We start from the raw sequence: 25,077 nt of genomic DNA, 5'->3' as shown, positions 1-25,077 counted from the left end.
TACTGGGTTGCACCAGGCTTTAAGCCAAGTTTCTGTTATGAAGAGTATGTCGAGGTTTGTCTCTGTCACTAGGTCGTAAATATGTGCCCCATTCTTGCACACTGACCTGGCGTTAATCAGGCCTCCTCGTAGGGGGATCTCCCATTCCCTATTTGGTGGCCATTTCTCCGGATTAAGTTGAATTCTGCATGTATAGAAGCATATCTGTACACCAATAAACTCTACCACAACCCTCTCTATGCTTCCATTCAGTTCCACTCCATTGTAACTATTCCACTCTACACTCCACTGTATGCTATTCCACTGTATGCCACTCCGCACCACTCTACTCTCAACTCTTCCACTGTATGCAACTCCACTCTATACCTCTTCACTCTGCACCACTACACTGTACGTCACTCCGTTCTATGCTACTTCACTATACACTATTCCTCTGTACACAACTACACACTATACCACTCCACTTTCTGTAATTCCACTGTATGCCACTTCACTCTACCATCTCAACTCTACGCACACCACTGTATACTATTCTGCTGTGCGGCACTCCACTCTACAGTATTGCACTCTGTGCCACTCCATTCTATGCTGTTCCCCTTTATGACATTCCACTCTACACCACTCCCTCTACGCCACTCCACTGTAAACACTTCTACTGTATGCAACTCCACTCTACCTCACCGTACACCACTCTAATGTATGCTATTCCACTCTGTGCGACTCCACTCTACGCTATTCCACTCTATACCACTCCACTTTACGCCACTCAACTCTATGTCACTCCATTGTACACTATTCCAGTGTACCCCAGTAATAGTTGATTGGGATCTCCATATTCCAATAGATATACAGTGTCTCTGAAGGCATATCCCCCTCCACTACAGTGTACAAGGACAATCTTGTACAGTGTAAACGCTCCAATAAGTTATAGAACATACCTTATACCATAAATGAACAACTGAAATATTTGGATCTACGTGATTATTGAGTCCCTTAATTGCCACGTACAAGCTTAGGAGGCCGGGTAGAAATTCTACCCTATACAATCAGGAATATGTCATAGTCACAAAGAAATAGGCATCCCAAGTATAGGTCAACTGTGATGTGGTCCACAGTCTCCACATGAGTCCCTCATCTCCGATTAGGTAGCGTACAGCACCTACGAGGGCATTGAACAGCCTACAGACAAGGTGTTTCTCCTCCTGCCCATGAATCTGATGTGTCAGGGAGGGCGCAGCCCAACAGTCTGGATTATTGAAGGCATCAAGCACCTCCGTCCATAGTTGCGATATGGGGCGTCTCCTGACACCCCTTGATTTCTCCCTTCACAGTGTTAATTCCTCTGCCCTCACCCTTTCTTTAACTGAGGATTCCCATTGATGCACTACCGGGCCCTTCGCCATCTTCCATGTCATGGTAATCTGCCTTCCGGCCAGTACTAGTGCCAAATCTACGAAGCAGCTCCCTACCTTCTTGATTTCTGGCCTAGAGTAGGATCCCAGCAAACACATCTCTATGGTGCAGGTCATATCACAGTGGAGTGTCTTGGCCAGCTTTTGCACTACTGTTGTCCAAAATTCCCGGTGTGGGCACAAGACCAATTCATATGGCAAAAATCCACCTATTCTTTGGAGCACCTAGGACAATGCCCGGTCTCCCCCACCATTAAATGGCTGTGAGTTTTCTAGGTGTAAGGTATGTTTGATGAAGATAACTGAATTGTATATACTTGAAGCGAGTGTTACGGGAGAAGTTCCCTGTTTACTCTAGTATTCTCACCCAGTCATGCTCAAGAATGTCCTGACCCAACTCCCCTTATCATGTGGCCCCCAAAGCATGCAGTGGTTTAAAGTCCATCCCACTAAGGGCACCAAAAAACAACGTCAACAAATGTCTCTCGTCCTCCATGGATAACAGCAGTTGGAGTACCGCATGTCGCCTATCCCAGAGGGTAGAAAATGTCCTAACGAGTGCTTCATAACAGAGGAAATGCCCTGATAGCAAACCATGTGCCTCAATCAGAGTTTCCAGCGGTTTCAGAGTGTACATCTCATAACAGTCATCCACTGTAATCAGTTCCGCCTCCGTCCAGCTCTCGATTTGGGTCGCCGAGAAAATGGTTGGGGATCACCATGAGGCAGGTCGACCAGTGGGAGGGCCATGCATACAGTGGGCAGTCCCTTGTGCAATGCACACATTGCCACCAACAGCTGAGAGCCATGGATAATAGCAGGCTATTCTTCCCTCTCCCTGGCACCCGGCGCAGGAGTCGTGCCAGCAGGGCCCCCCTGATTAGGCCCAGGTTGTGCCGATTCCGACAAATTCTATCCATCTCGCCACCTGGTGATCCTCTGGAGGTGGGCAGCTAGATGAAAGTTCTCAAAATCCGGCGCTCCCAGACCATCTCTGAAATGGGCGCCTTAAGAACGTCTCAAAGACACCCAATTGCGTCCTCCATCCCAAATACGTTCTCAGAGGAGCGAGTCTAGTTGTATGAACGACTCAGCCAGAACCCACGCAGGAAGATTAGTTAAGTAATAAAGTACTCAGTGTAACATGATTATCCTGGCAAGCGTTATCGGCTCCAAAAGGGGAAGTTTCAGCATCCGCCAAAAAGGCAACGCACCCACATATGGAGCTCAGCACGGGCCCCAGGTTACCTTCTCGGGTGCCCTCAAGCTTGTGGTAAATCTGTTTCCCCAGATATTGGAAGGTGTTGGGGGCCAACAGATAGCCTGTACCAGAGCAGGACGTCTCTCTCAGTCTCAGGGGGACGATGCATGATTTCGTCAGATTTACTCCCAGTCCTGAGACCGTACCAAACTCCTGCAGCAACTGCAAAATATAAGGGACATCAGTCTCCACATTTGTGACATATACTAGTAAGTCGTCAGCATACAGGGAGATAATGTGTTCAGTCCCATTCAATACGATGCCTCTACCCAGCCTCTCTGCCTGCATAACACTGCCAAGGTTTAAATGGCCAGCGCAAACATGAGCGGGCATCTCTGTCCGGTGCCCCGGTGAACCACGTAAGAGCCTGAAACACAATGACCTGTTCGCACCCTGGCAGTAGGGTTTGTGTATAGAAGGCGTACCCACCACATCCACGCACTTCCCAACCCCATTTTAAGTATGCCCTTCTCCGGGTATGATCAGTTAACCATGCCAAATGCCTTTTCCAGATGACCGACACAAGCTCCATCTGCCCCTCAACTGGTAGAGATGGAGAGTACAGTAGCATATATAGGTGGCATAAGTTCATAGAGGTATTACGTTGCAGTATAAGTCTTATAAAGTCCATGTTCACCAAGGATAATGGCCTAAAAGCTGTGGCAGGTGGCCCTGCGTCTTAAGGAGGGGGACTACAATCACATCCCCAGTGGAGGCAGGTAGTTTTCCCCTCTCCTGAACTGTGGTTTACAAGGAAGCCAGCCATGGCACCCGCACCTCAGCAAAGGTAGAGTAAATCTGGCCCAGCGTCTTCGGTCTCGCCATTTCATGTATGGTGCATTTAAACTCCTGGGGTGTGATTGAATCTCCTATTACCTCTGATGTCTCCTCAGTAAGTTTGCACAATTAAGGGGCCCAGGAAGGCTCCCCTGGCCTCCATTGGATCCTCAGCCTGCTTCCCGTAGAGTGTCATGTAATAGTCTCGAACACGGTATTGATAGCTGCCTCGCAATATATTTCTTGTACCAATGACACTAAGGCTTCTCTAAAAGGACACTGTACAGCTCTCTGGCCTCCGACAGTTGCGCCTCAGTGTCCTGTAAAGGCTAATCCGATTATATAGCTGCTGAATAGCACCTTCTAGTTTATTCAAATCCCGTTAAAGGTCTCTCCTAATACCCACCGGAGCACCCAAGCAATATCCCTGTACCAATACTTTGAAGGTCTCCCACTCTACAAGGCAGTCTGACTCATGATCCCTGGTTATGCTCGGAGTAGCCCGATATGGCCTCTCGGAGGCCATCTCGGTATGTAGGGTCTTCCATGGACCTGCAGCATAAAAGTCACAAAGGGACTGCTGGTCTTTTGTCCTCCAGGCGGATACGCATCAATAGTGGTCTATGATCCAATATAGTGAGGCCGAGGTATTCCGTATGTTGGACGAATGAACACCGTCAGCTCATGCAAAGGAATCTATCCAAGTGGACATACAGTGTAGATAAGGAAGAATAGAAGGAGTATTCCCTGGCTAGGCCATGTTGCACCCTTCATATGTCTTCAATGCCCCAGCTTCCCATCCAGGCTCTGAGCCCCCTCGCTAGTCTGTAGACAGGGCTCCTGGCAAAAGCAGAGTGAAGCAGTCCAAGCCACACCGTTCAAATACCCCCCAGAAGCTGGTTCCCCTTTATGAGTGTACTCAACTGTGAGGAAAGGCCAGTGAAGAAGATTAGCTGGTCCTGGTTCGGAGCATATATGGAGCCTATCGTTAATCGCTTAACATCTAGCCTCCCATCTACCCGGATATACCTGCCCTCCCTGTCAGTTTTAACATGCAACTCCTCAAAAGGGACTCCCGCATTGATCCAGACCAGTGCACCCCTAGCAAATCCAGAGAACTCCGTAGCATATACCTGCCCCCACCAGCACAGCTGCTGTGCCTTAAGTTTAGTAAGGTGTGTTTCCTCAAGTAAGGCGATGTGAACCGCCCTGCGCTTCAAGAACATATGGACCTTGTGACACTTGACCACTGACCCCATGACTCTCATGTTCCACATCAGCACTTTAAACCCTTCATGTGATGCCACCATAATAAGGATGTATACCCTGCATCTTGGCCGCCCCATCCCAGTCCCCTTCACCCAGGCGTACAAATCCCAAACAATAGGGTGTACAAGACCTAGAGTCCAACGAACAAACAGATTCCAACTCCCCATCCTCAGGGCATCCCAGAAACAGTTAGCTGCCCAAACATTGGCATGGCAAACTGGAAGTGCAATATATTACCGCTATCAACTAGTTTGTGGACAATGGGAAGTGGCAAATCGATCACGCATGCAGCGCATGCAGGGACCTCGCCTTGGCCCTACTAACATAGGCCACTCACCATCAATTATTCTGGAGAGAGTCCCACCAGTGTGAGCCACACTTCAAGGATACACAATTCACAACCAGACAAGCCAGAGAAAGCTATCCCATCACCAGCAGCAGAAAGGGGTCAGCTATGAGTCCCAAGCAACAAAGCAGGGCACATCCTGGCCAATCGGCCTCCATCTCATTCCATTGAGCAATTTCCCCAGTTCTCCCCCCACAGAGCACTGGTGGATACCCAACCATGACAGTGCAGGGATGTCCCTTACCATCCACACATCTATCCACCATGAAGCTCTCTCACCCACTAAAGTCTGGAATCAAATTGGTTCTTCCACTGTCTGCAGGGTTACTTGGGTCATGCTCTGTTTACTAGTGGTCATGGTATTAGAGGCAGACTCCCCGAAGTGGCCATCCGAATGTGCACCATCCTTAGAGTCTGTGTGGTCTCTGTCGGTTATCCCAGAGGCCGCTCATAATGCCTTTGCCCTGGCCTCGTCCGTCTGCACCCTCATCAGTTTTCCTATGGGCTCACGGCATGTGGAGTCCCGGTGGTTCCTCCCATTTTTCGCCGCTCCCTCACCCAGAACCTGAGCCTGGTATCATTCAAAAAAGTCCCAGGCGTAACAAGGGTTCAGAAAATAAGTTGGATTCTATAGAGCATCACTCTTAGCTTGGCCGGGAATAAAAGGGAGTATCGCACACCTGCTTCTCGCAGCTCCCTTTTCACTTCTGAAAAGGATGCTCTCCTAGCCTGGACCACTGCAGTGATGCCCAGGAACATGGTTACTGTTGCATTCTCTATACAAAAAGGGCCAGCCATAGAAGCTGTCTGGATCAGTGGCTCACGGTCTCTATAATGCAGTAGCCTGGCCACTACCGGACGTGGTAGCTGCCCCGGAGATGGAGGCCTAGCCGGGACACTGTGTGCCCATTCCAGTACAAAGAAAAGAGTGGGCACCTCTTCCGTTTTCATCCAATGTTCTAGGAATTGACCAAGTCGCTACCCTCCACACCTTCAGGCAACCCCATGATCCTGACATTATTGCGCTGATTGTGTCCTTCAGAATCTTGGGCTCTGGGCTCTATCATTTTCACTCACTCTGTCAGGTCAAACATTTGTTGCTGCAAGGAGCTATGTGCTGGTGGGAGCTCACCCACAATTGCCTCCACATCCTTTACCTTGTCTGCCAATTTTTGGTGGTCTGCCTTGAGAAGGCTCAGCCCCGTTGCCACCTCTCCGATCTGTTGCAGGAGCGTTTGCTTAGAGTCCACAATGGCCACCAGTATTTTGTCGAATGTCAGCTGCAGAGCAGGTGCTGGGGGCTCCATGTTAGCTCTTCCATCCTGGAAGCCCCCTGGATCTCCACAGTTGTGCCACCTTCTTTGAGCTTGGTTCTGCCCATTGCTGTAATGTTCCAGAGTGTATTGCAGGGCTTTCAACAAACACACCACCAAACCATGTGGTAAAAGGGCCACTGCCCCAGCAAGCCAGTTATCACAGCGCAGTAGTCGACCTTAACAGCATCATGCCTAGTCCAGGCAGCAGGTACCCACCCCACAGGCATGGGGCATCCAGCTGCAACCCCAGGGAACACAGTACTGCTCATCAGCACGCATATGACACTATTCTACAGCCCCACAGTATCCCTGCTGCACTCACATTCTCCAGTCCAGGCTTATTCGTTATTGCCAGGGCCCTTCTGTCGCTGCCTCCACAAAGCCCTTGCAGTCAAAAGTTACAAAGGCAAAGGGCCCAGTCTCACCCCCGGTCAATGAGCCCCTCCACACAGTTCAAATGCAGTCCTAGATGGGATTATAGGAGGCAGCATACACTCTACCGTCACTTGGTATGGCCACTCCATAGTTCTTTACGCAGTGTCCCTGTCAGGTGGTGGCCCTACCCCAAGCCCAGGCCTCCCTGCTGTTGTGTATGTTCCCACTGCAGCAGCCGCCATTTTAGCCCGGCTCAACCAGACAGGGTTCTCCTTTGAGTCCAGGAAGCCTCCTAAGGTGATCAGGGGGTGCAACTCATCCATTCCAAGTCACTCGCTGCACCACCAGGCTGGAGGGAATTCATGATGCAGGCCAAGCAGCAACTCATGCAGTCATGAGGGGCAGTGCTAGTTTCAGGCCCCAGCCCCCTCTCTGTTCAATTCTAAGCCCCTGGATGTTGCCGGTGTCATATAGTTCCCAGGGGTCGAGAGCCGGTTCCAAGCACACCCTGGGGGACTACATTTCACTCTTTGGGCATCCGCTCGCAGCTGTGCCCCCAGGTCTCGGCTCCATGACTTCGATTGGCGGTCTCGCACATGTGGAAGAGCCAGGTACGGGCCTCCCAGCGTGCAAGCAAGACGCTTAAACACACCGCGCTGTCAGCTGCGAATGCCCCTCCAGGGCCAGGATCCCGCCTTGAGTAGGGGCAGGATTGGAAATGCAGAGAAGAAAGGGCTGCAATGCAGCGAGAGCCTCACGTGTCCACCATTTTCACCAGCTAAACCACGCCACCCAACTTTACATCACTTATGACACGTTCTATGACATCACTGATAACATCACTGCAACATTTCAAATGACAACATTGATGCCTAAACTGTGCATAGCGGGGGCGTGAGTTATTGTTACTATTTATATTACTCTACAAACCCTTGTATCATTTAAAAAAAGAACGTTTTGTAATCATAAACACCATAGAAATACTGTTTGTACATGTGTATATGCACAGAATGAATATTGTTTGGCCCTAGATTTGGTGCACATCCGTTCAGTAGTTTTTGCGAAATTAGGCCCAGATATGCAATGATTTTGCATTGGGGTTGCGTCACTTTTGTGGTGCAGCCCTGATGAAAACCCCAAGCTACTTTGCATGGTTTGGTAAATACAAAGTCACACAAGGTAGTGCATAAGTCTGCCTCACATTTCTTTGCATTGGGTAGGCATTACATGGGTGGAGCATGGGCGTTGCCCTGAATTCACCCATGTGTTTTGATGCAAATACAGATTTACGAAGATTTGCAAGCCTGGGGTTGCACCAAAATGGTGCGCCTTGAAGTCATAAGTATAACGAGGAGAAAGATGTGTATTTCTCCCTGTTTCTTTCTCTTTTCATGTGTGTTGCATTCAGAAGACATTATGAGCCCGGTGACATTCCTATTGCTGTCGTTCTTTACGCTTGATGTTAAAGGTCAATCTGCAAGACTGTGACAGTATCACATTTGATTATAATTCCTGTGCTCTGCAGAGTTCTCATTTGTTCGGAGGTCACTGCTGTTTGCTTTGATCACCAATCCATATGATATATTTCGTCCTCATATTTTGATAAAGCTTCAGAATGTATGCATTCAAAATAAGTTAATTTATTAGCTTATAAATCAGTGACTTTGGCAGCACCTATGTAAAATTACCTGTTTTCTACCAAAGCTTCATACAAAGCAATACGAATTAATTAGCTACACCGTGCAATTAATTGATTACAGAAGCCTGACTGTGCACATGAGCAGTTGTATTTTGTTTTCTACAAGGGACAATGATGTATTATTTGCATATTTTCTTGAGCTTAAACCTGGTGTAACTTTGCACCAGTTTTTGAGAGATGTAAGGAGGTGATGGGAACAATGTGCTCTAGTCGGTAAGCAATAAACTAAACGAATGAGTGACCAGAAATCTCATCCCATCTTACCCTCTTGACCATGTGATCGTATTCTCCCTTATCACTTTATCTTCAAAGTTTTCACTTCCCTTCACCCCCCACGAGAGACTGTTTAAAAATGGGAAAACCTTAGTGCTATGTGCTATATAAACTGGAATTAATAAAACATTTAGGGATTAAGCATGCTACTTGTTAAAATGTCTATTTACAACAAACGGGTTTCAAATTATTTTACACTCAGCAGAGCTGTCAACAGTCTAAACTTCAACCACTATTAGTATTCACAGCAAAAACAAACAACCTGATTTTCTGAATCATACCTTATTTAAAGTGTGTCAAACATATATCCTTTATGTTCGATGCAACATATGCATAATTAAATTATTACTAATGGCCTTCAGAGTCCCTCTTTCTGGAGGAATAGCTTCATTTGCTTGCTTGAACATGAAGAAAACACTGGTTTCAAAGCGAATTTACTAATCAATGGTTTGATAAACTGCTTTAGTTATTGGAACATATCATCTATATATCACTTCTAGTGGAAAATAAAATGTTGAACATATGCCTAAATTAGTTTCTTTTTAGACTTCTTCTGCTCAGAAATGTATCTGATAGCTCAATCAAAAACACCACCCAACCTTTTCTATTTCAATGAAAGATGTTGACTCAAAGATACCAGAGATATTATGTATAGAGGTGTAGTCTCAATGGCAAGGTTGAAAAGATAATGTATGGTATGTAGTGTTGTATTTAATATTGACATTTATCATAAAAGATAAGGGTATCCTTACCCGGAATGAATGGGGCTAGATGAAAGAGCCACATTGTCCAAGTTATCTGGGCTCCAGCTGATGCGATATGAATTCTTTTCTTTGTCCTTGCTCAGTTGGGTAACCTGAGGATATGAAGAAAAAAGCTAGAGTTCAAGTCTTGTGCAATAGTACTTCAAATGTCATTCGCTAAGGCCAAACATGCAGAAAGGATAAACACTTTCCCAAAGATTAAAATACCAAGCAAACACATCAATGGACACACGTGAAATATATCAGCATCTTACATTTCTGTACTGTCAAAGTTATTCAATTGATTCATCACTGACTTTTTTAGATATTTTTGTTTGTTGAGCCTGCGTGACCTTTGTGCACACTTGAGTGACAAAAGGCAGTGCACGAACCTCAGAAGAGTAGTGATGCATGTCTAGTTCTCTTTAATGGTGACCTCAAACATATGCATAATTATATGTTTAGATTCTGAGTAAATGTACTAGCAAAGAACATGTCAGAGGTGGATGAGGAATTCAATACACATGTGAAATATTCATTTAAGAGTCATCTTTTGTGTTGAGATGACTTTAAACCTACTTTGTCTACACATTCAATCCCTAAATTTATGTCGGTCATGAAAAGACCGGTCTCTGTTTAACAGAAATCCAAAATGAAAGTCGGGGGAAAGCTTTGCACTTAATACACAAGTATTACTCTGGGTTGCATTTCAGTCTATCATTTTTCTGCTTGTTGTGTCACTACAGACTGGAACAAACCATATACAAATCAACTTTGGTCATGATCCAATAGGTAAAGTCATGCCCACACAGGTAGGGCACATCCCCTCTGAGCAGCAACAAAAGAAACCCTAATTTGATTTTGGCCTTGGTAGGTCTACTCAGCAAGTTGCAAATTGAGTCCTACAACAAAGCGAGCTAAGATTCTCCCATCTGGTTATACCAGCTGCACCCAAGATGCCTCACTGAGAAAAACAAAAAGCTAAGTCTGTGGTAAATGGACATTTATGTATGTGCATCCAAAAAGCAAGGGGTATGCGAAAGACTACTCCGAGGATAAGAAGCTGAGCAACACATCTCACATAGGGAAACTAGTAACACCAGCTCTTTGTGATGGTGTGCTGGGTACTGTACTCTACAGGTTCATTCTACGACTGTTCAGCAAACAACTGGAAACTTAGTGCACAGGCGGGCATGGAGCCAGTATATGCTCAGCAGGCATGTTTTGTGATCATATGTAGGTAGAGGGGAGCCATGTACTACCACACATAATAAAGAACCTATGGAGTCTTACAAGCTCTGTCTTGGATGTTGCATATTTTGCTTGAAGCAACAGCCAGAAAAAGTTGCTCTTGTACACCTCTTCATATGTAACTGGATTTGACTAAACAAAGTCAAACACAGTGGCAACTCTATAGATGGACTCTTATTTGTCTTTGCCATTAGCACTAGTGAGGCCCACAGTAATAGCTGCTGTAGTTCTTCTATATACAACATTTGGCTTTAGTGATACTGGAGGAATCAATAATGCGGAATTGCACTATTAATGGGAGGGTGATAAGTTGACTCCCAATAGGGGCATATGGAGTGTGGCATAACATGCTGAAACCGGTGCTTCTGCACCCATTTCCACATGTGCACCCCTTATTCTTGGCCTCTTTCAATGCACAAACTCATCCAGGATTGATCTAGAGGATTTGTCTCTAGAGAAAAATACACTGTTACCACCTGCTTTATTAAACAACCCAGTCGTAATGAGGGCCTTAGTATCTACATGAAGATCTAAATAGCAATGTCTAGTCAATTTGCATCAAACGTCATAATGTTTATTTTTCATCACTCCAGGAAAACTATTATTCCATAAGAAAATACCAATGACCACCTTAACAGAGGCTACGGGAAGAACTACTATCGAACGGATTGATTGTAATACAATTGAAAATTTCCATTCAACAACATTAAGGGTTGCACTGTATTTTAATACCTTTTTAGCGAGAAAAACAAAATTGAATGGAGGAAATGCTTTCCTGTTGAAGTGTATGAGAAAGAGTGTAGAAACTGTCTCCAATCAGCTTTGATTCTATGGTAGTTGGTACGTACTGTAAAAAGTATTCTTCAGTAACATTTTCAGGTGTTGTTTGTATTGTTGGCTGTATTATGTAATGTAATAAAGAATAGATATGTAGATGTGACATTAGTGGCGTTAGAGCACTGGAATGTTGAGTGATTAATTGAAACCTCTAGCATTACAATGCTCTTATCTATAGCCTCTTCCCCTCCATCTATTTTGATTATGTGGAATTTTGCAGGGTAGAGGGGCAGGTAGAGACTGCGGTGAATAACTAAAGAGAATAATTATTTTGTATCCAGTAGGGGCTCCTGTGGCCACTATTATGCAGGGGGAAGATTCCATAGGATGTGCTATCTTAACCATGCATAGGCATGGTTAAAGCAGATGCGTAGTTAAGGCAAGCGTCATGACACTTGCGGCAAAACGGCACATGTGGCTCAGCCCACGTTTTACAGGCCGTTTCCCCAGGATGAAAGGTACTTTACAGAGCAGGGGAAGAGTTAGGAAGGCATAGGCTCTGACATTGTGTGGAGCCCCTACAGCAGCTATAAATCATTTATTTATATACCTATTTAAACAATTTTATAAAATGCTTCCATGTCACCAAACTGGCCACTTCAGAGCACTGTGAGAGAAGGGAACTATAGTGGAGAAAAAAGGAAAGGGAGGGAGATTCTGTAATATTGATCTAAAAATAAGGGGAGGGGAGGTTTACACAACTCTGGATGCAGTGTGCATCTAATGAAATAAGGAAACAGTGACTGTTTTTAATCAATGGCCTCACGGTTGATTTGTGGGTTGAAAGCTTACATGAGCAGGATAGTTTTCAGGTCTTTCTATAAAGCATTTTGCTTGGTTGTGTCTGGGGGTTGATTCGACCAAGAGGTTAAAATCACCCATAGTTAGAACTTTATTGGCTAGTGAATCATTACAGGTAAAGCCATATAAAGCTCACCTTTCTCTTCTGGTAGGGATTTTTCACTCATGAAATTGAATGTTTTAACAGTGTTCAACACACTCAATGAGCTATGCTGGCCATTAAAGATCCACTTCCTTGATGCTGGTGTCTACATTTGACTTTGTCCAATAAAGCTGGACTGGGTCTTTAACGGCTTATATAGCACACTGGAAGGCTATACGTCTGTAGTATTATGACCTTCTGCTGTATCGCAAAGCCCTGGCTGTGCAGAATTAAACTTCATAATGTTATTGTTTATCCCCTTAGCACAACTTTAACTGAGGAAACACTTTCTTGTAAAGAAAAACATTTCCCCAGAACACCTTTTTCTTGCAGGGCTATAATACTGCTTTGATTTGTAGTTTTCAGTTGTTTAATGTAGAGCTTAAACAACAGTGGGTCTTATGTGAGTTTTGACTGGAGATTTTATGATTTGAAACATCACAATAATGCAACCTTTTCTTGTAGCTTTTCACATCCCTATAATCAAATTAAAAATGGAACGCAAACAACAAAGCTAAACTTTGGTTTGCTTGAATTGCAAACATAGAAAGCACACCATTGGCCATTTTTCACGTTTATATACAGGAAACCTGGAATGGGCAATAATTGCAGCTGCAGTCTCCGTGAGAATCAAAAGAATCACTTTAACTATGCCACTGTTTTTTGAGCCAAAAGGCAAAGTCCAGGTCGATGAATTAACCTTTGATTTAACTTTGGAATTCCTGTAAATGAGGTTCCAATTTATCATAATACCATATAATAACAATATAACCAATTCCTGGAGATTAAGGGGCCGTTTGATCATTATTTTATGCAGGACTTAAGGGCAGGAATGAGCCGTATTTAACATGATGCCAAACATTCTTGTCCTTTCCTTGCGCTGGTGCACAATGTGCTGTTTAATGTCTAGGCAGGCACCCTTGCACCATGATGCAATGGTGCCTGCATTCAGACAGGTTTGTTTTTTTGTGCAGGAAAGAACACCTTCCTGCACAAAAACAATAATGTCAGGCATTTTCCTCTTTCCATGTGAGCTGCTGAATGCAGCACACTTGGAAAGGAATAAAACTAGGAGAAATAAGGATATTTCTCTTGTTACCCCCTCACCTGGAGAGGCACAACATTTTGAAACATTCCCAGGTCTACCAGTAATAGTAAATCTGAGAATGTGTCAAAATCCATGGATGGATGCATGGGAACCTCAACGCTCCAAACATGGACCGCCTCCTTGGGGCAGGGTAATGCAACACAGCTGCATTACTCTAAATTTATCAAGCCATGCAGGGTCACGCAAGGAGGCCTTTGCGTGGCTGGATAAATCTGACTTTATAGTCACGTCACCCTTCTGCATGATGCAAGAGCGACGCACAGTCAATGATAAATCTGCCCCTTAGTGTTTTGTGGATGATCTATGGCAGACTCTCTGTGAGGCGTGTAAGTAGGGATACTTAGGCTGTTTTCCACACTTACACAGCCATTTGCTCAGAGTTGTATCTTATATGTTGATAAATAAGAGGGCAGAAACAGAGCCATGAGGCACTCACAAGAATAATGAGATGAGGCAAACTAGTGAGTGACGGATCTTCAAAATTTGGGAAAATTAGAACCATTTCGGGACATTGTCATCAATATCCATTGTTTCTTATCATATGTGCAGAGGGATATCAGATCAAGTGTGCCAAATGCTGTTGACAAGTCAAGGAAGGTTAAAAAGCAATCATTGGGTATTGTCAATGGTCCTAAGAAAATTTGGCTCTGTGCTGTGGCCTGGCTGGAAGCAAAACTGGAAATAACCCAAAAGATTTGTTTATTAGGTGAATTCCTATGGTTGGATTCGAACATATCTCTATAGGGTGTGATTTGTGATTTAGACCCTGGCTTAGACTCACAACGAGGAAGAGGCCATAGCTTCCACCACCCTGGCATAGAATTGTCCACCCTTTTCAGAGATCCCCACCTACCAGACAGCGTGCTCTGTGCTTTAAAGGGAGACCTGTGACATCCTTCAAAACCCTGAAGGTGTGACACATGGGCCTACTATTTAATAGTCCCACTAGGATTTTTATTTTGTTCAGACCAACAAAAAACAAAACATAAATGGCTTTGTCATGCACTGAGTTTTCTCTTGGCACATGAGGCTATTCTACATTTTTCCTGCATCACATGGTATACATGAGCAGCGAAATTAGTGATGGTAGCTTCACTTTAAATAGTGTAGGACAACCATCTCTATGCCTTGGTGGCAATTTGGTGGACATGCTGTTAGCACTGAGCTTTACACCGGCAAAGCCAGCAGAGTCTCCACTAGTGTAAACCTGCTGCTTCACCAGACTCTAAGTACAGCGGAGGATCTGTGAGTTGGGGAGTAATATTTACAAACCTTGTTATTTTGTGAATCCAGAGAAATATGCAAATCTAAGGAAGCAAAAGCAGTATCTACAATGTGTAAATTAGAATAGTTATTTGAAAATTTCACAATGGTCATTAAGCATGAAAGATATATTGTTTCTGAATTCATGCCACTGTACCAGAGAAGGTAAGATTGCAATTTTGAGACCACTATTTTAACCTATAACAAGTAGACCACTACACCCATCACCAAAGACCACAGCAGAACAAAGTATGCACATACCTGTTGGTGGCTTGGGATAACTGCATCCTCAATCATGGCATAATCCCTCAGGTAGGAGGCGTGGCTCAGAGTGTGCGACCTGTCAGAACTGAAGGATCGGAGGCTGGTAGGTTGGCAGGTTGGTAATAAGACACAGTGGCAGCAGCAGCAGCAGTGTTGGTGTTGTGAAGATGACATGGTAGAAAGGGTGGTGGGCAGGAGAGTGAAAACAGGGTAATGTTAACAACTGATGCAACTTCCAGGGGGAACTTTAGAAACCAATGAGTACAGGGACACACATCTCATCTGGTCCCTGGGCAGCATGTGTTTTAGTGTATTTGAAATGGCCCCAATTGTCCAACATTCTTCGCCCCGTGAACTTTGCTTGTGAGATAAAATTAGCAGAGAAGATTGGACCGGCCCATCCCATTCCTGTTCATCTTGTTTTAGGTTGCCTCTTACAAATAGTTTGGTCTGTTCTACTTAAATTTAAGACTATACATATGTTAATACCTTTACTAAACAACTCCAAAACAAAAATCTTCATAATTTTAGAAAACACCTTACCTCCCTTTGAAAATAACAATGCAGAGCAAAGGTAGTAAAACCACCTCAACTACACAAGATTTAATGCAGAGAAAGGAAAAATGGTTCTGATACATGTTATGTTTAACTGATTAGTTTGGCTTCTCCATCTATAATATCTCAAAGTTTGCAGATAGGTTCTTTCCCCTGGAAGGTACATACTGCAGTGAATTGTGGTCGACCACATGCTTGATGAAAAATAAAATCCTGTCTGTAGATCTGAGGTCTTTCAAAAGCAGCAAGCAAATAAATACATCTGCAATGTTTTTAATGGTACTGACATGTACACACACAGACAAACACATAGCAATATAGCTGTTGGGTTGTGGCAGCAGCAGGAAAATAAGAGCAAAGCAGAAACACTGAAAAACTGATGTCAATAACTGGATGTTTGCTGGAGAGGGAACACGTTGTATTTCATATATTGTTTTATTTCTTTTAAAGCAGCAGTACTATGTCAAATGGAGGAGGTGAAACTGTCTCTACGTTACTAACTTATCTGAGAATGAAATCAGGCCCATGGAAATGCTTTGTACTCCGTATTTTTAAACATCTACATTTTTGAGTACTAAAAAAGTTCTCCTTTTGCTCCTCAGCAGACCCAATATATTAAGAATTCCCTTCGGTCTTTTAAGGGTGCTCAGGAGGTCGTATACAAGGCAACTTCAATCGGTGTAAAGGACATTTCCTAGAGGAAGGGAAGGTAAACTGCACAGTAAAACATTCATAAGCAGGATGGAATGAAGTGATAACTCGAAAGAAGGTCAAATGAACTCTCATCCTCAGCAGTGCAGTTTCACTGTGTGCTTGGGTGTCATTTTGACTTTATGTTTTGGTACTGCTGCTTTAGCAGTTAAAATATTTGTGTTAAGGTTGTACATCACACACACACCTCCAAACAGTTATAGATCCGTCTTCATATGTCGATAGCTATTGTATCACAGGTATGCTCTGGTCTTATACAAAAACAGAACTGTGCATTACCCAGACTAGCAATAGAGAAAAAATGTGGTTAATCCATTCAGTTACCAGACCGTCAATTGACCTTACCGTGCATCTACTAGAAATGAACTAATCCCAGTAAAACCCTAGGTAAATGCAAGTTTCACTCGGCCAATCAAGTAACTCTTTTGGAGTGTTCTAAACTTGGAAGGGAGATTATGAAATGCACTATTGAGAAAGAAATTCCCAAATCTTAATAATCTTAAGGCATTATTAGCACTGCTGGCATGCCTCTTGTGAGAAGGCAAGCTGTACGTGAGCGTGCTCTGTTTTGAAAGATGTGCCTCTGAGGCCCTGCACATCATGTCAATCAAAGCAAAAACCGAGCTGAACCAGAAGCATAATGCTCCTGACCTCCTTCCTCATCACCTGCCTTCTCACAGATACAAAACCTCAGGCTTCCGGTTGTGAGTGTCGTGCCTGCTGAGGATTAGGGGCACATCTCTGCTGCAACAGAACACAAAGTCTTCCAGTTTTCAGGCAAGAGATGGAAGGTCACAGGTTTGACACGCATCTCCAAACCTTTACTGACACTGGTTTTCCCTCAACGCTGAGGTATTTGTACTATGACAACAATAACATTATTTGTACAGAACATTTACTCTTGCATTGTTTAGGCTTAGTTTGTCTCAATGATGTCACCAACTTCACCCTTTTAATATGAGTGAAAAACACTTCTTTACCTACAACATTGTTATAAATATCTGGCCCTTTGTCTGTTTGACTTGGATTGAAATGGCCCCTGATGAAGTACAAAGTGGAGATGGCATTTTACTCAGTCACTTTGGTCTCGGTCCAGTTTGTGAATGGTCCACTGTTGAGTTAGCAGGACAAAGACAGCCCTGCATCACTAGAACTTTCTTCTCTAGAATTATCCATTTCTAATCTCTGTTGGCACTCTGCTGGCTGAAGCAATATGCCCAGGTAATGTGCATTTGGGATCCAAGTAAAAATTAAATATAAAAACACAGACAATTTATTCCGGATAATTTTCTTAAAGTAGGCATGGCACACCCATGAGAACAGGACTATGCACTTATGCTGGCCATTTATTCTGTGACAGGAGCAAGGAGCCTATTCATGTAATTTGTCTGTGTTTGTCAAATGGTAACAATGCGGGTGTCTAGTGTTCCACCAATATCTGCCTGAAAGCAATGCCTATTTCAAATGTATTTTCCTCTACTGAGAATATTAAAGTACCAGGGTAGAGAAACTGTTAAAGAACATGGGTCTCACAAATTATGCAAATTATGGGCAGGAAGAAGAATGTTTATCAAATTTTTCCTTCCCGACCACTCTTCTTCTTGCTGACAGAAATGGTACGAATTTCAACCTGGTACAGATATGCATTACTTAACCATCCCTGTAACAATTCAGATTTGAAATCCAAATGTGATGCTTTATATGCTCATTGTAGCCCAGAGAAACAGAGTCTTTTCAGGACATCCTTAAGGTTCCACCACTTATAGCCCCACAACACTTCTGAATCACTTGCTAGGGAGGGATTTTACTACAGAGGGATTGGATTTCACGACTTTAATGTAGAAAAGGGTGTTTCTATTTTGTGCTTACCAAGAAATACTTTTCGTATGCAGCCTCCCATTGCACACGATTGATGACGATCATCCACCCCAAGCAAGTGAAATCCTGTTCATTACACAGTCTACTCCCACACCTCTGACTATTGAGACAAAGGCTCAGAATTTGCGTTCCTACTATGGTCCCCTTCACTGTCTATGCCCCAGGTATGTGTGTATTCATTGGCAAGGCCACTATTTCCCCCTCATAGTTTTGTGAACTGTACCCTACGTTTTCTCTCAAGGCCTCTAACACATCTCAATTCATCATTGTTTGTTTGAGAGCCATGTCTTCACCAGGTTCATTTCCCTCTTCTAAATATCTCTGTTAAACTTTCAGTCTTTCAAGAAATACATGTGGGACTGTCACTCATGGTTTTAAGGCTGACTTTGCAATGACTTCATAGCTTTCCTCGGAACAGTCTCTAATCTCGACATCTTAGAAGATACAATTTACATACAGTCATATGTCCTTTCTAAAAGCTCCCGATTTTTTTGGACTCGTTATTAGATATCATAATCTTAAAGACCACATGCTGAGTGAAAAAAACTGATTTTCTGTCCCAACACCCTGCAATGGGGCTTCCTGCTCCAAAATATATGACATGTCTGTAAACTGCACTGACTTGGCTGAAGCCTCTACAGCTATTTTCCAGTTATCTCTGATCCCTCAGGATCACACTCGTTTTGAGGCATAAGATTTGCTGCGGGTCTTGGTGCCATCTGCAAACAGGTATAGCTTCCTACTGAGCCGATCCTGCAATGTTAGTCTAGACATATCTGGACTCATTTAATGAAACAAACCTACATTAATTTAAAATATTCTCTCGCACTAATGTTCAAATTTACAGATCAAGCAGAATAAAGCACAAATTCATCACCAAGCCAGCACAATGGATTAAGTCTCAGTGGCTGGCATCACACAGGTGCATGGGAAGATAATGCTGACATGCAGACGGATACCTACCTAGGCATAATACTAGAGGGTGCAGGTGGGAAATAAAAGAGGAGGCAGAGGAGAGAGAGATAAAATAGAAAGCAAAATGGTTAAAAAGTAAGGCCATAATAAACCTTGAAAATTAGAAGGTTAAAAGAAATTTTCAGAGTTAAGAAAATTGAATACTTTGCATATTACATTGTAAAATCCATGATATTAGTAATGGTGTAGTCATGTGTTACCATGGACTACTTGTGAAGCATGCATCAGCAGATCCATGCTTCACAAAAGTATCATGTTACAATGCCTGGCTTTTCAACCCATCAATCAGTAAAACACAATCCGGTTTTCAGATTAACCAAAACATATGCAAAATAATTTACAATCAAGTTCATTACATTAAACTGCACCCCAAACAGATTCATTGCGGATACACTGAACACTTGTTTGAATTTCATGTTTAGTAACTTAAAGTGCCCATACCAAAATATGTATACTTAAACTTCAAATACAAGCAACACAATTTTCACACACACCTTAAATCATCATTGTTTGCTTTCGAGCTGTCTTTTCCAGATGTGTGTGTGTGCGTAAATATATATATATATATATATATATATATATATATATATATATATATATATATATATATAAAAATATATATATATATATATATATATATATATATATATATCTCCACACAAAAGAGCTGCCCATTTGAGGAGCCTCGAAGGCAGGTTGAAAGTCTTTATTGCAGGTTTAGCAGCGCAGTACAGCAAACAGAGTCTCTCTTCGAAAATAAAACCCAACGCGTTTCGAACTGGAAAGTTCTTGCTCACGGGCTCAGGAAGTGCGATTGGCAAATGTTTGAATTGGAACGCCCTGATAAGTACATCTGGCTCCGCCTCTTGATGAGTGCTGCATAGCATGCTGGGGCCTCTAGTTCCGCTTCGTTCAACCCCAGTGGGTATTGCCATCTGACACCGTAGTAATCCATTATAAATCCTATGTAGGTGAGGATGATCTCCGTTGTAACTATGTTGCTATCTTTTTCAATCCTGCAACGCAACCTTAAGCCTAACAACGCTCAAATGTTCAAGCGCTGAATCTGCCTGGGATTAGCAGCGGGCTCCTCGCGACCGGACACGGCCGCATTTACATCCACACAAAAGAGCTGCCCATTTGAGGAGCCTCGAAGGCAGGTTGAAAGTCTTTATTGCAGGTTTAGCAGCGCAGTACAGCAAACAGAGTCTCTCTTCGAAAATAAAACTCAACGCGTTTCGAACTGGAAAGTTCTTGCTCACGGGCTCAGGAAGTGCGATTGGCAAATGTTTGAATTGGAACGCCCTGATAAGTACATCTGGCTCCGCCTCTTGATGAGTGCTGCATAGCATGCTGGGGCCTGTAGTTCCGCTTCGTTCAACCCCAGTGGGTATTGCCATCTGACACCGTAGTAATCCATTATAAATCCTATGTAGGTGAGGATGATCTCCGTTGTAACTATGTTGCTATCTTTTTCAATCCTGCAACGCAACCTTAAGCCTAACAACGCTCAAATGTTCAAGTGCTGAATCTGCCTGGGATTAGCAGCGGGCTCCTCGCGACCGGACACGGCCGCATTTACATCCACACAAAAGAGCTGCCCATTTGAGAAGCCTCGAAGGCAGGTTGAAAGTCTTTATTGCAGGTTTAGCAGCGCAGTACAGCAAACAGAGTCTCTCTTCGAAAATAAAACCCAACGCGTTTCGAACTGGAAAGTTCTTGCTCACGGGCTCAGGAAGTGCGATTGGCAAATGTTTGAATTGGAACGCCCTGATAAGTACATCTGGCTCCGCCTCTTGATGAGTGCTGCATAGCATGCTGGGGCCTGTAGTTCCGCTTCGTTCAACCCCAGTGGGTATTGCCATCTGACACCGTAGTAATCCATTATAAATCCTATGTAGGTGAGGATGATCTCCGTTGTAACTATGTTGCTATCTTTTTCAATCCTGCAACGCAACCTTAAGCCTAACAACGCTCAAATGTTCAAGCGCTGAATCTGCCTGGGATTAGCAGCGGGCTCCTTGCGACCGGACACGGCCGCATTTACATCCACACAAAAGAGCTGCCCATTTGAGGAGCCTCGAAGGCAGGTTGAAAGTCTTTATTGCAGGTTTAGCAGCGCAGTACAGCAAACAGAGTCTCTCTTCGAAAATAAAACCCAACGCGTTTCGAACTGGAAAGTTCTTGCTCACGGGCTCAGGAAGTGCGATTGGCAAATGTTTGAATTGGAACGCCCTGATAAGTACATCTGGCTCTGCCTCTTGATGAGTGCTGCATAGCATGCTGGGGCCTGTAGTTCCGCTTCGTTCAACCCCAGTGGGTATTGCCATCTGACACCGTAGTAATCCATTATAAATCCTATGTAGGTGAGGATGATCTCCGTTGTAACTATGTTGCTATCTTTTTCAATCCTGCAACGCAACCTTAAGCCTAACAACGCTCAAATGTTCAAGCGCTGAATCTGCCTGGGATTAGCAGCGGGCTCCTCGCGACCGGACACGGCCGCATTTACATCCACACAAAAGAGCTGCCCATTTGAGGAGCCTCGAAGGCAGGTTGAAAGTCTTTATTGCAGGTTTAGCAGCGCAGTACAGCAAACAGAGTCTCTCTTCGAAAATAAAACCCAACGCGTTTCGAACTGGAAAGTTCTTGCTCACGGGATCAGGAAGTGCGATTGGCAAATGTTTGAATTGGAACGCCCTGATAAGTACATCTGGCTCCGCCTCTTGATGAGTGCTGCATAGCATGCTCGGGCCTGTAGTTCCGCTTCGTTCAACCCCAGTGGGTATTGCCATCTGACACCGTAGTAATCCATTATAAATCCTATGTAGGTGAGGATGATCTCCGTTGTAACTATGTTGCTATCTTTTTCAATCCTGCAACGCAACCTTAAGCCTAACAACGCTCAAATGTTCAAGCGCTGAATCTGCCTGGGATTAGCAGCGGGCTCCTCGCAACCGGACACGGCCGCATTTACATCCACACAAAAGAGCTGCCCATTTGAGGAGCCTCGAAGGCAGGTTGAAAGTCTTTATTGCAGGTTTAGCAGCGCAGTACAGCAAACAGAGTCTGTCTTCGAAAATAAAACCCAACGCGTTTCGAACTGGAAAGTTCTTGCTCACGGGCTCAGGAAGTGCGATTGGCAAATGTTTGAATTGGAACGCCCTGATAAGTACATCTTACGTTGTTAGGCTTAAGGTTGCGTTGCAGGATTGAAAAAGATAGCAACATAGTTACAACGGAGATCATCCTCACCTACATAGGATTTATAATGGATTACTACGGTGTCAGATGGCAATACCCACTGGGGTTGAACGAAGCGGAACTACAGGCCCCAGCATGCTTTGCAGCACTCATCAAGAGGCGGAGCCAGATGTACTTATCAGGGCGTTCCAATTCAAACATTTGCCAATCGCACTTCCTGAGCCCGTGAGCAAGAACTTTCCAGTTCGAAAGGCGTTGGGTTTTATTTTCGAAGAGGGACTCTGTTTGCTGTACTGCGCTGCTAAATCCTGCAATAAAGACTTTCAACCTGCCTTCGAGGCTCCTCAAATGGGCAGCTCTTTTGTGTGGATGTAAATGCGGCCGTGTCCGGTCGCGAGGAGCCCGCTGCTAATCCCAGGCAGATTCAGCGCTTGAACATTTGAGCGTTGTTAGGCTTAAGGTTGCGTTGCAGGATTGAAAAAGATAGCAACATAGTTACAACGGAGATCATCCTCACCTACATAGGATTTATAATGGATTACTACGGTGTCAGATGGCAATACCCACTGGGGTTGAACGAAGCGGAACTACAGGCCCCAGCATGCTATGCAGCACTCGTCAAGAGGCGGAGCCAGATGTACTTATCAGGGCGTTCCAATTCAAACATTTGCCAATCGCACTTCCTGAGCCCGTGAGCAAGAACTTTCCAGTTCGAAACGCGTTGGGTTTTATTTTCGAAGAGAGACTCTGTTTGCTGTACTGCGCTGCTAAATCCTGCAATAAAGACTTTCAACCTGCCTTCGAGGCTCCTCAAATGGGCAGCTCTTTTGTGTGGATGTAAATGCGGCCGTGTCCGGTCGCGAGGAGCCCGCTGCTAATCCCAGGCAGATTCAGCGCTTGAACATTTGAGCGTTGTTAGGCTTAAGGTTGCGTTGCAGGATTGAAAAAGATAGCAACATAGTTACAACGGAGATCATCCTCACCTACATAGGATTTATAATGGATTACTACGGTGTCAGATGGCAATACCCACTGGGGTTGAACGAAGCGGAACTACAGGCCCCAGCATGCTATGCAGCACTCATCAAGAGGCGGAGCCAGATGTACTTATCAGGGCGTTCCAATGCAAACATTTGCCAATCGCACTTCCTGAGCCCGTGAGCAAGAACTTTCCAGTTCGAAACGCGTTGGGTTTTATTTTCGAAGAGAGACTCTGTTTGCTGTACTGCGCTGCTAAATCCTGCAATAAAGACTTTCAACCTGCCTTCGAGGCTCCTCAAATGGGCAGCTCTTTTGTGTGGATGTAAATGCGGCCGTGTCCGGTCGCGAGGAGCCCGCTGCTAATCCCAGGCAGATTCAGCGCTTGAACATTTGAGCGTTGTTAGGCTTAAGGTTGCGTTGCAGGATTGAAAAAGATAGCAACATAGTTACAACGGAGATCATCCTCACCTACATAGGATTTATAATGGATTACTACGGTGTCAGATGGCAATACCCACTGGGGTTGAACGAAGCGGAACTACAGGCCCCAGCATGCTATGCAGCACTCATCAAGAGGCGGAGCCAGATGTACTTATCAGGGCGTTCCAATTCAAACATTTGCCAATCGCACTTCCTGAGCCCGTGAGCAAGAACTTTCCAGTTCGAAACGCGTTGGGTTTTATTTTCGAAGAGAGACTCTGTTTGCTGTACTGCGCTGCTAAATCCTGCAATAAAGACTTTCAACCTGCCTTCGAGGCTCCTCAAATGGGCAGCTCTTGTGTGTGGATGTAAATGCGGCCGTGTCCGGTCGCGAGGAGCCCGCTGCTAATCCCAGGCAGATTCAGCGCTTGAACATTTGAGCGTTGTTAGGCTTAAGGTTGCGTTGCAGGATTGAAAAAGATAGCAACATAGTTACAACGGAGATCATCCTCACCTACATAGGATTTATAATGGATTACTACGGTGTCAGATGGCAATACCCACTGGGGTTGAACGAAGCGGAACTACAGGCCCCAGCATGCTATGCAGCACTTATCAAGAGGCGGAGCCAGATGTACTTATCAGGGCGTTCTAATTCAAACATTTGCCAATCGCACTTCCTGAGCCCGTGAGCAAGAACTTTCCAGTTCGAAACGCGTTGGATTTTATTTTCGAAGAGAGACTCTGTTTGCTGTACTGCGCTGCTAAATCCTGCAATAAAGACTTTCAACCTGCCTTCGAGGCTCCTCAAATGGGCAGCTCTTTTGTGTGGATATATATATATATATATATATATATATAGATATATATATATATATATATATCTATATATATATATATATATATATATATATATATATATATATGTGTGTGTGTGTGTGTGTGTGTATATATATAACTATATAACTATATGTGTGTGTATTTGTATATATACACACACACAAACAAATACTTTTATCTAAAGCTGTTTTGTGAGTTCTTAGATAGTTGGGTTCTAGCTGGGGCGAAGATGACCCGTACATTCTCTATGTGCATTAGGTAGTTCCATTCTGATAGGTTAAAGTCTCATTCCTTGCTTTTGTTCCGCATCAGTATGTCATTATTCACTCTCCCATTTTACACAATATGGCCTAGGGGACTGTATTACATAAGATTA

General features: G+C 44.1%; 1 protein-coding gene across 6 annotated transcripts in view; it reads right to left on the bottom strand.

Moving 5' to 3' along the window:
- The window catches only part of ANK2 (ankyrin 2), a 1,987,506-nt gene that overhangs the window by 492,051 nt on the left and 1,470,378 nt on the right, over nucleotides 1–25,077 (bottom strand). For all 6 annotated transcript variants that reach the window (XM_078676735.1, XM_078676733.1, XM_078676736.1 and 3 more), the window contains 2 exons: nucleotides 15,135–15,237; nucleotides 9,481–9,584 (listed from right to left, as the gene is read on the bottom strand). In XM_078676735.1, coding sequence (XP_078532861.1) covers nucleotides 9,481–9,584; nucleotides 15,135–15,237 — 207 coding nt within the window. The remainder of the gene's footprint in view (nucleotides 1–9,480; nucleotides 9,585–15,134; nucleotides 15,238–25,077) is intronic.

This window comes from Lissotriton helveticus, chromosome 2_1, assembly GCF_964261635.1.
Source record: "Lissotriton helveticus chromosome 2_1, aLisHel1.1, whole genome shotgun sequence".
Lineage (NCBI taxonomy): Eukaryota > Metazoa > Chordata > Amphibia > Caudata > Salamandridae > Lissotriton > Lissotriton helveticus.
This window is presented reverse-complemented; position numbering and strand designations above follow the sequence as displayed.